The sequence below is a fragment of the Lycorma delicatula genome, chromosome 1, assembly GCF_047948215.1.
Source record: "Lycorma delicatula isolate Av1 chromosome 1, ASM4794821v1, whole genome shotgun sequence".
Classification (NCBI taxonomy): domain Eukaryota; kingdom Metazoa; phylum Arthropoda; class Insecta; order Hemiptera; family Fulgoridae; genus Lycorma; species Lycorma delicatula.
The window spans coordinates 323,371,553-323,384,173 of record NC_134455.1 but is presented as its reverse complement, the minus strand read 5'-3'; the positions used below and the strand labels follow the sequence as shown (position 1 = coordinate 323,384,173).

Here is a 12,621-nt window from a genome sequence, read left to right as displayed (position 1 = left end):
TTTTTTACTCAACTGCATTTGCTGTCTGTTCACTTTCAAAAATGTTATATTACAAACGCATCTGTGTTGTAAAATGAAAGTAATCTTAATAAGAATAATGATATATAGGGTTGTTAAATTTTGTGATTGCTAGGCTTACCACACGTCCGAGATTAGCCTGGACAGTCCTGGTTTTTAGTGCTGTACGGGATTGCAAAATGTCTGGAGTTTGAGAATTTTATGACCGGCGAGGATTTTTTTAACTTTAGAGCTATATGTTCGACATCGCGATGTTAAACATTCTCTTACGGCCGTGCATCTCTCAGTTGACCTTGGAGCAAGCGCTGACGTCGATTTTGACAGGGGCAATGTGTTTATGTTGTTTTCATGAGTGAAGTAACTTGTCTTCACTTTTTTTTATCATTTTATCCCTATTAGTTTTTTGTCTCATCGTTTAGCAATGGGCTAAAGAAAAAGTGTGTTTATTGTTGTTAACCTGCAACAGGAATACAAATTTTCGAAATTGAGAATTGACAGTAACAATGAACGTTTTATCGCACCCTATGTACTGGAGAATTTTCTGTTCCACATAAAGTAAAGGGTGATATGTGGAAAGGCCTAAGGAAAGGAAAGGACATGTGAAAACAGCTAAACATAGAAGTGCTATTAATGCTACTGCTTCAGCAAACAAGAGATTTTTTTAAAGCCAAAGATGGGTATAATAATAACAGCGATCTGGAATATGCTGCAAAAAAACCTACTTTCTCATACCACACTGCTAGACACGAACGTTTCAGAACATCAGACTGTATACCTAAACTGGTTAAAAAGTTATATGACCAAAATTTTCATCTGCTAGAATCAAAACCAATGCAATTATTGTTAACGTTATTTTGCCATTTATATTTGATAATGTGTTGCGTTTTTTGGAAAACATTAATTCTGTATCAGTAATGACGGATAGCTCAAACATAAGTGAAGTAAAACTTGTTCTGACTGTTGTTAGATATTTCAGTCTGGAGGCGGAAATTCAAGTTAACCTTTTAAATTTTGATGAAGTGTTAGGTAAAACTGCTCAAATTTTAACTCTGCATTTTTTGCAGTGTGTGAAAAAATACAAACTTGAAGAAAAGTTGGTTTATTATACTACTGATAACACTAACAGTAATTTTGGTAGTGTGAAAAGAAAAGGGGAATGAAAATGTATTCAGAAAAATTTGAAGTCAGTTAGATTGATCTGCTTTAGGAATTGGTTGTTCAGCCCACGTTGTACACAATTCAGTACAAACAGCATATGATTCTGTATCCTTGGACAAAAAAGTTATTGTCATAAAAATTTATAAATATTTTCACATATATACAGTAAGAGCAACGAAACTTAGAGTTCTGTGAATATGTAGAAACAGATTATAAAAATGTATTATCTCAGAGCAGCACAAGATTCCTTAGTTTGTCACCTGCAATAGAAAGAATTCCTTCCATTTTTGATGACCTAAAATCATATTTCTTATCTTCTGACAAATGCCCAAAATTATTTTTTGATTTTTTTGAAAATCTAGAAAGTGAACTGTTTTTGGAATTTTTATATGGTACTCTACAATTATTTAATAATGTAGTTCTGAAATTGGAAGCTAATTCTATTAGAGCAACAGAAGCAATTCTGACATATTATGAATTAATTTTTCAACTTCAGGAAAGAAAAACCCACAAATTTATACCATCTTCTGCCAAAGAATTGCTATGCACTCTAAAAGAAAGTAATGATGTTCAGGAACAAAACTTCTCAAGTGTAGACAATTTTTATTTCAGTATCCAATACTTAGAGTTGTGGAGAACGAGTTTTGATAAAATTATTAAGTTTCAATGGATAAATTCATGAACTGAAATTGCCTGGTCTGATTTAGAAAACCAGGTAACTCAAAAGCCCAACGGGCAAAGGGTAGTTTGTGGTTCAAGTTCTGAAAAAGTATCAGTATGTAAGAGAAGTGGAAAGCATAAACATTAAAAGCATAAACAATAAGTAATTTAAAAGACTGATATTTCATGTTGCAATATTTCTAAAATGGTTGAGTTTGCGATTCTTTGCCTGGGACATCTGCTCCAGTTGAGAGAGTTTTTTCAGTTACAGGAACACTTGGTCTGCAGAAAGGGGTAGACTTTCAGTATCTATTGTTAAACATCTACTAAATGTTAAAATTAATTCAGAACTTTCTTGTTGTGAACTTTATGATGTAATTAAAACAAACAAACAATTTCTGAAAAAAAGTCATGTTTATTGAAACATACAACTGAATAAATAAAGTCTAATGTTTCAGTAAATTGTTAAGACTTTTAACTAATTTCAAAGATATGTCCTTGGTTGGACACACAAAAAATATGGTAAGCCTAGCAATTGCACATTATTGTACAATAACGGCAGGAATGGTGTGGCGACCAGGATTGTCACGAGGCGGGTGTCTTCCCATACGGGTGTCACAGGATATTTACAATTTATCAGATACGTCAAAAGACTTTATATTCGATATATTTTATATCTTATTTTCAGTAGTGGGCATTGGTTGTTATGCGTGCATTGGTCAGGCTGGAATGCGAACCTCGACTGAAATGGTGGGATTTATCAATACTAGAACAAGAGGATGCATACAGTTTACAAGAGCATGTAATTTTATAATTAAGAACAGAAAATCAGAGGTTATTAAAAATTCAAGATGTTTTTATTTAAGTAAGTGTACAACAATTTTAAGGATTATAGTCGAAGAATCTATTCCGAAAGTATTAATTCGATATTAGTTAGGTTTAATGATTTTCTGAAAAAATAGTACTTTTACACTTTTTGAAAAGTACACTTAAAAAAGTTTTTCAGCAATACAAAGGTAGTTAACATCAGCCCAGTGGAACTCTAAAAATAAGCACGTTTTTATAAAAATGTTAGCAGTTAATATAATTCATTTAATTTGATTTTAATTCTTTCCCATGTCAATTTAACATATATATCTAATCTAATGTTAATTTTTTCAGATATGTTTTCTGAAATATTTGGACACCAGTTCCCGAGCATGTTCAGCATATTGCGAGCTAACAAACCCTGGTGGCATGGGTAAGACTATTTTTTTTATTATCCTCTTTTTAATTAGTTTTTCACCCTGTAGTGCTCTAAATCATTTTTCTTGCTAATAAGATAACATTTATTAAACTTTTAGTATGATACTATGGGTAGAAAAGGATTCCCTGATTCTGCCTATATCTTTAATATAAACAATAATTAATTAAATTTTATTGACTTTAAGTTTAACTGTTTTAATCATCTTATTTTTCTTTAAAATAATTTAAGACATAACTATAAATCATAATTTTTAATACCAGAGAGGATTGCTTGTTTGCAAAAAAAGAGTTTTATTAAATGAGTTTCATAAATTGGCTTCAGATTTTTTCAGAGGGTGCAACATTTAAAAATAGCTTCTGAAATGAACTGGTAGATCCAGATAGCCTCTTTTGAAAGAGTTGAAGTGTCCCTAGTAGGCCTGTATTATAAACTATCTAAACCTGTTGCATACCTCATAGATTTAGATTTATGTTTTAACTGGAATTTAAGATGCTTGGCTATACCGAAAAAGTACCATATTCATCAGTTAGGCATTTCATGTGACCACAGAGGAAACAAAGCACTCAAGACAGTCGTACTGGCAATCATCACCTACTCAGCTCCACTGAACTAGCTGCAAGTTGATGCCAGAATCATAAGAGATGGACTAGAGAAGCACTCTAACACTATTCCTATGTTCAAAACAAAAAAAAAGCAGGACTGAAATTGAAGAAAGGGAAAGAGGTTGATCAGATTGCTTACCATCTCAGGCTAGTAATCGATTCAAATCTCTGTCCCGAGAATCATACTTCATTGACAATTTGATAGAGGCAAGAATTCAGTTTTATTTAAATTTCTGCTGAAAATTAATGCATTTATTATTTGTTTTTTGTATACGAAAAATAAAATAATAATTGACAGTTGTTCAGGAGTGATTTTGTCCCTTCTGTTGTATTTTTTGTTCCAATTTAGAGAACTTTGGATCTAGAGTTTTGTTTTGGACCTGGAATTTTTTGATTAGGGAACACCCAAATGATTATGAAAATTCAATTAATCTCTGATCAGTAAAATAACATATCAAAGAAATTTGTTGTAAAATTAGGGAATATTTTTTTTATTACTAGATATAGATGAGCAACTAAATAAAAAACTGCTAGCTTACGAGTATACATATCAACAAGTCTATAACAGGGAGATTTTCACCTCCAATGAATATAGAAAAAATATAAGAGTTCATAAAAACTTATATCATTGTAAAATAAATATGTTAAATTTTTGGTTATAAAATTTTTTAAGATTCAACTAAATGAAAAGTTACACAAGAAAATATCAAAAGATTTAAAAAAAATTATTGTTTGATAATTTTTTGAAAAGAATGTTATTTTTTATAGAAAGATTTATTTTCTTAATATCAAAGCTCACATTATTAAATGTAATGAAATTTTCATTATTTTTTTATCTGATAAATTGATATACAATTTTTGCTACATGAGCAGATTGTGAAAAAAATTATTAATAAGTATATCTAGCTGTTGACAGTAGAGTTTTATGATCTAGTAATGACCCTTATTTGAGATTTGTTATTCTGATCATGCTGTGAACTGGGAAGTCGTCATGCTCAGTGGAGTGAGTAATTTTTAGTGAGGTCAGATGGCTTTAATGACAACTAAATCATTATCATGATAAACCATCATTAACAAGTGTTCAAGAAATGATGTCATGAAAATGTGCATGCTTTCTTAACAAATAAAAATTAAAAAATATATAAATGGTAAAATTTATCACTGAAACATTTTAATGAGTATGTTACAAACAATATTGTTAAGTCTTGATTATTTTCGTCGTATACTTGTTTATGATAACTTTTGTTATTTTATGGATTTCGTTTATAATAAAGTACATTATCTGCTATGTGTCAAAAATAATCCTTGATAATATTTATTATACTGTATTGATCTGATATTCCTAGGTTATTTATGTTATTGTTTGCTGTTTAAAACACTATTCAATTTTTATCAATTGTCAATGAAGACAGATTCAAAATAAGTTGTATTGATGACCTTTGTTCATCTATAGCTTTAAATCCTAGATTAATTTTATTATATCTAATTATTTTATTGAATTTTTAACGTAGACCAATTAGTTCCAGTGGGATAACATGCGCTGCACAGTTCAAGAAACTTGACATCTGAAATTACATAATATAAATTAGAAAACAGTTTATTAAATATATTTAAAACAACATTTTTGTTTCTTTGGAGTAATAAACATTTTGAAAAAAATGAACTATAAAAAAATCATAGTAAGCAGAATAAAATACAAAACAAAAGAAGTTGTGAGTGGACATCTTATTTAGGACAAATATCAAGTTATGAAGAGAATAAGAGTATATTAGTATTTTTGCCTAACAGAAAGTTTAGATTTATAAAAAATGTTTTTGTTTAAGATATGTGAGGCTTTTAGTTCAGATTTAATTAAAGTAACTTTTATCGTTATTGTATAAAATATTTTTGGAAGTATGGACATAGAACTAAAAATTGAAAAAAAAACCTTCTATTTCTTATTAAAATTCCAAGTTATCTTAATAGAAATTAACAAAATAGATATTACCAAAGGAACTAACCCTATCCTTACCAGTCTTTTAAATGAAAATTTATTGAATAGTTTTCAAGAAATAGTTGTTGGAGGATCAGCGTAGTTTTACTTCTTTTGATTTAGAGTGTAAAAAGTTCCTGATAATATAATGTTTGAGATGTAATCCACTTGAAGTAAGTATTTGTTTATGTGTCTTTGGTACCTCCCCTCTTAGGACACAAATTCTGACTCTTTATATGTATAAATTTTGTTGGCTTTCTCAGTCAGTTGATTTATTTGATGCTCCATTCCTTTCTGTTCTGTACTAATTGATGTGATTATTTCCTTGATTACTTTCAACAGAAAAAAGTAATTAATCTGGAATGCCTATCTTCAGCTACATGACTTTTTTGTTAACTTATATTGTAAAATGTCACATAACATTGCAATATTTTATTGAAACATTTAGCCATCAATCATTGAGACAAGGGCTGAAAAAAGGTTATATTAAAAAAATTAAACATTTAAATTTTTAAACATTATAATACTCAAAATAAGTTAAAAAATCAATTATGTAACATGCTGTGTTAACCAGAAAACAACGACTATCTTGCATGTAACTGACCGATAATTTCTTTGTCAATAAAACAATATTTTTTAACAAAGAAAACATTTCAGAAGAAGGATCTCAGAAATTCTTTTCTGAGATCTCTTTCTGAATTCAAAAATAAAATAATTGTAACTGAAATCATTAATATTAATGCTACTTCAAAAACACAAACAAAAAAATGTTTAATGTTGCCAAATATTCATTGTGTGTATTCAGTGAGAAGGAACTTATGTTACAAAACTCACATTGGAGAGTACTTCTCTCTTTAGTCAATTAATTAGATTTTTAGTTCTGTGATGTAAAGATAATTAATCATACATTCATTTAATTATAAGGGATTTTTTTGTTTATATTCCTTAAAGAAAATAATGCCGGACATTGTATACTTCATCAAAAAACGTTTTACCAGTAAATCCTAGAAACATCACAGAAGTATAGGAAGTGCAAAAAAATAATAATAATAAAAGTAAATAAACAGATTTTTTATTCTAATTGTTACATAGTAATACATTGTATAGATAACATCTATAAAGACATGCCTTATGATGCTTCTTTACCACTTAAAACTTCAAGATAGTTAAACATGATAATTGTGTATACATACAAATTTATAGGTAAAATTTCATTTAGTTCATTGTTGTTAATTAATATGTTTAATCTATATTGTGGTTTATTATAAATAGCTACATATAGTTTATGAGTATCTCTGTAGACTAAGTGACATCTACCTGACAGTTTGTAAGAAATTAATAGAAATTTTAACCTATTGGATGATTGATATATTATCTGTATAATGCTTCTCATCTGATAACATGAATTACACTGCTGAAAATGTTCAACATGTTCTACTGTTGAAAATAATAAAAAAAGTTCATATAAACATAAGTCAAGAAACACTTTATTTTCGAGTTATAGCTAGCAATAGATTTCAGCTGGATTTCACCTCTTGTAATAAAAAGAAGCCCTACTGTAATTTTTAGAACCAAATTAAGTAGTAAAGTTGGTGGTTTCTTATGTAATTGAGCTGGGATAAGACAGGTCGCAGAACTGCAACTCCAGTAGTTTTTAAGATATCCAACGTAAAACACACTAACTTGAAAACAAAGCGTTTCCAGACCTATGTTTATATGAATGTTTTTCATTATTTTCACCACTAGAACATGTCCTGAAAGTTTCTGTGTGGGACAAGAATTGCTTTTATTTTACTTATTTTAGTTTATTTGATTTAATTAATTTATCTAGAATAAATTACAATAAAACTACAAACAAATTCATAAATTTATTTACAGTAACAGATTCACTGTACAATTTTAATGACTAATATTACATATAATGAAATGAAATTGCTGAAATTTAATTACAGTTGTACTGCCAGTTACAGTTATGATCTTGCCAAGTCTTCATTCCACAAAAAAAAATCAGAAAGTCAAAATTTATGAATAATAAAATGTTACTAAATTATTTAATAGGTTCCAAAACAACAAAAAAAGTTAAAAATAAAAAAGTACATAACCTTAGATATGCCATAAAAAAATGAAAGCCTTATTTAAAGATGAAAGTTTGCATGCCAGATGACACAAACAATATTGATGAATGTTTTTTATATATAAAATATCAGGATTGTAATTTTTCTGAATAGTTAGTTTAAAAAATCATTTATAAATAAATATTGGAAAAGTTTATTGTTCATGTAAGTGGTTTGTAAAATGAGACTTCCTTAGTATTTTAAAATTATTACAAAAAAACTGCCACTTTAACAAAATAATAACAGTAAAAAATTCTTTACAGTATTCTTTAACAGTAAAAATGCAGAAACTGCAGTATGAATAACACGTGATAAAAAATTTTGCAGATTAAAGTAAAAAAGGAAAATAAGTATAATTACTGTTCTTGCCATTTTAATTACTATTACTATTGTAATATGACCTACATGTATAATATGGGATGATATATGACTGTTTCTTTTATCTTTTATATTATGAATAATATATACTGTGGGAACTGAACTACTAGCGTACGGTTTGTAGTCCATGTGTTACTTTTTATGTTGTTAACAATTTTTAACTGTTATTTATTGTAAACAAAAAGTAAAGATTTCACTTCTGAAAGATGGGAATAAAATTTGACAATCTCTTTGACTGCTCACCTTTGTAAAATTAAATCCACATTTAATAGAACCACAAGGTTTAATTCTAACAAACTAACTTAACATCTTTATTTATTGTTACTTTTTCAGCACCTACTTGACCCTAGAGTGTTAAAGTAACTCTAGGGTGCCTTTGAAGGCACTAAATTACTTTTTACTAAAATAGAGAATAAACAAACTTCAATTACACATTTGAGCCAAGTTTCAAAATAAAAAGAGAATAACCTTCAATACCTAGTAAGGTGAATTTAGTACTGATTACTGGGCTGAAATAAGTTGCCCTTTAATACAATTTTTAAATCAATTGGTTACAGTTCAGTTAGATTTATTCAGTTTTGTATTATACTCTCACTTGGTTTTAGAAAATAAGTATTAAATATGAAAAGCAGTTTCTGTTGACCTAAGGTATCATATGTGCAAATTGTTTTAAGCCTCTTTTTCATTTTTACCTTAGACATTTCTTGTGCTTCATTGCTCTACTTTTATTATACACTTATTTATTAACAATTATAAATACTTTTTATTACTTTAAGTAATTTCTAACAAAAGAGTGAAATCTTATTTGCCTGTGGCAAATTAAACGATTAATTTATTAGCTGTAAACTATTAATCTTTATAAGCCGTAAGTGTTTTTTATTGTTTGTTATAATTTCATGCAACAGCTAAAACTTAATTATAATAATACGCCCTGAAAAATTGATTTTATCCTATCCACTACAATATGATTTATCTTTTCTAGTGAGTCCTTGAACTAATATTCCATTGTCCTTAATTTAAAGTATTCATTCAAAGAAAATTGGTCATTTGGACAGGTATTTAACCTTCTGTTATCAAGTTTTCAATTGCTAGTTCTTAAATGTTGAAGTATCTTACTTGTATTAGAGTTAAAGAAGTGCAATAAAGAGAATATTATTCTTATAACATTTCTTTCCACTGTTTTCTACAATTTTTTTTCTTTTGTAAATTAACAGCATTTTTTTTTAATCCTAAATTATCTATTTTTAGAGTAACAGACTTTTTTTGGATATTTTCTTATGCAAATTGAATCTGTGTATTAATAAATGATGCTGTAATAAATGAATTGTAAGCTAAAATTGAAATGCATGCATATAAACACACATAACAAACACAGTTAATGAACTAAAAAAAAAAAAACAATAAATTGAAGGTGAATGGTTGCCATGAAGACTATAATTACTTTGGAGTGGAAATCATAGTTCAAAGAAAATATGTCAATCTCTTTAAATATTACTTCTTAATTTATTAAGGTTCTTTCTTCTTGGATCATAGAATTCTTTGTACATTCATGTGCATTTTATTTGTATTAATCAGATAACCATAATAATTACTATTAGTACAACTTTAGAAGGATGAAAACCCAGTTCAACCAGCTAAATCCAAAAATACAATAAGTTCTGCTTATTAGAATAAATTTTACAACACTAATTTTGATTTGATTAACTGGTTTTTTTTTAGGAATTATAAAAATTATGTATAGATCTGAAATTTTAATTTTTGTAACAAAACACCGAACCAAAACATTTAATGATTTTATGTAACAAATCATTTGTATGTAAAACAATCACCAAACACAATACCCTCTCTCTTTTTCTGTTTAACCTCCGGAACCACCATAAGGTATTATTTCAGACAATGAATGAGGATGATATGTATGAATATGAATGAAGTGTAGTCTTGTACAGTCTCAGGTCAACTACTCCTTTGAAGTGTGATTAATTGAAACCCAACTACCAAAGAACATCGGTATCAATGATCTAGTATTCAAATCCATATAAAATAATTACCTTTATTAGGATTTGAACCTTGGAACTCTCGATTTTGAAATCAGCTGATTTGCGATCAGTGTTAACCATTAGACTAGCCGGTGAGCTAAACACAATACCCTTTCTTTTCCTGTTTAGGCTCCGGTAACTACCGTTTAGGTAATTCTTCAGAGGATGAATGAGGATGATATGTATGAGTGTAAATGAAGTGTAGTCTTGTACATTCTCAGTTCGACCATTCCTGAGATGTGTAGTTAATTGAAACCCAACCACCAAAGAACACCGGTATTCACGATCTAGTATTCAAATCCGTAAAAATAACTGGCTTTACTAGGACTTGAACGCTGTAACTCTCGACTTCCAAATCCGCTGATTTGGGAAGACGCGTTAACCACTAGACCAATCCGGTGGGTTAAACACAATACCTTGGAATATATAAACTAAGCTGTTCTGATATAAACTAAACTATGTTCTGCACTGGTCTGAGAGATGCTGCTTTAAACAGTGATGCAGTAAAAAGTTTCCATTGCAAAAAAAAAGTAGACTCAAATCATAAATATCACATTTTTAATATTCTATACATTCAAAAAAAGGTACCACATCTTAACACAGTTGAGTATTATGAAATGCAGAAATGTACTAGTACTAAAACACCCAACTTTTATTAAGTGAGCAGACACAATTCCCATATTTAAAACGTACACACTTTTTGACTGCATTCTTAATACGTGTCTGCCTATGATAAAAAAAAAACATCAGCTGCTACCAGAGTAAAAACAGCAATACCAGTCATTGAGGATATTCACAAAGATTACTGAAAGCATTTTGAAGTAAGTTTTTAAAAAAATTTTATTCTATAATTTAGTTCGGTGTGACATTACAAAAGTTTAAATATTCAGCTTATACAATTATCATCACTGACTGTCATAGAAAAGAATATAGTAAATCTGTATGTACAGTATATTATGCAGTGTATTATTTTTTTAATGATAGAATATAATGATGATGATGATGATGATTAAATATATATTATGATGCTTGTAGTAAATACAACTGTACAATATTTTTGTTTCATAATGACATTAATTAATAAAATAACAAATATAACAATTGTAAAATAATGAGTATTCAAATATATATCCGTAAAATAGCATTTGTGTTAGTCTAAAAATATTAAAAATTGAGTTAGCAGTGTGTGCAGTGCATTGTTAAAAAAGTAAAACGGCTGCTTATAATGTAAAGTGTCATGCAGAATCAATTAGCTGAAAACAAGGTTAATCATTTCATTAATTTGTGTAATTGCTTACTAAGCTTATGTTAAGTTTATATTCGCTTACTTAAGTTTATTATCAGATTTGTTACAAACGAAGTTCTATTAATTACTGAAAACAAAAGTTTTCTAGATGCTGTTATTAAAATTTTTTTAAGATTTACATATAAATTTGTATTTAGGTATACGAGCAGAAATTTGTATCAGGCAGTTAAAAGATGAAAAAAAAATTTATTTTATTTTTTATCTTGAAAATTTTATTTTCATTATGAAGTAACTTTATTTCTATTTATTTAGTAACCATTTAAATTTATTTACACTTAATTTTAACTTCACTATTATGAAAAATTTTATTTTTACTTAAATTCTTTTTTTATTGTACTGACTTTTTTATTTTTCAATCTATGTAATTATAGTGTCATAAAGGATATTTAAAAAATTCAACAGGTGACCTCCTCAGACATTTAAATAAAATAGTAATTTTTACTGAATTATAAGGCATTCAGTTTCTTGCATGCTTTTCATTAGACAAATACAACATAAAAAAATACTCTTGGATAAAATAACTCAATTTTATTGTTATGTTAAGTAAAGTATTTTGATGTTAAATATTCTTGGCCCATGATTAAGTCATACATTGATATACAAATTTGTCTTTGATGTGCTTCTTTTATGTATTTATTATTAAAGAAAGAGAACTTTTTTTATATGCATATGTAGATTAATAATGCTGATTCATATTTTTATACCTTGATTGTTTTAAATATTTAAATTCCTTGATATAATTCATCATTTATAAATATGAAAAAAATAGTTCAGATTAACATAGTTATATTATGAGACAGTATAGCAAAAATTATTGCAGTAATTAAAAAAAAATACATTTCCAATTCCTATCATGTTTCTAAGGGTATGAATTCACAACAGTTTTTAGATTATAAAAATAAAAGCCATAACAGTCCAACACATACATGACACATTATCTGTGTTTTTAAGATGATAAATACAAGGTAATATTGCTTGGTATTCATGATTTATGCTCATTCTTCAGCATAAGTGTAATTTTCATCTGTTTTTAAAAGTTACCTATTTCAATTTTTGTTTTTTAAAAACTATTTTGTAATAATTAAAAAAAACCCGTAGTCTTTATACTATTATTTAAGATTTCATTGTCCT

The 12,621-nt window shown here is 27.9% G+C and overlaps 1 protein-coding gene across 1 annotated transcript in view; it reads left to right on the top strand.

The window, feature by feature from the left end:
- Positions 1–12,621, top strand: part of mfas (midline fasciclin) — an 87,871-nt gene that overhangs the window by 44,223 nt on the left and 31,027 nt on the right. The window contains exon 3 of the mRNA XM_075382023.1: positions 2,998–3,076. Coding sequence (XP_075238138.1) covers positions 2,998–3,076 — 79 coding nt within the window. The remainder of the gene's footprint in view (positions 1–2,997; positions 3,077–12,621) is intronic.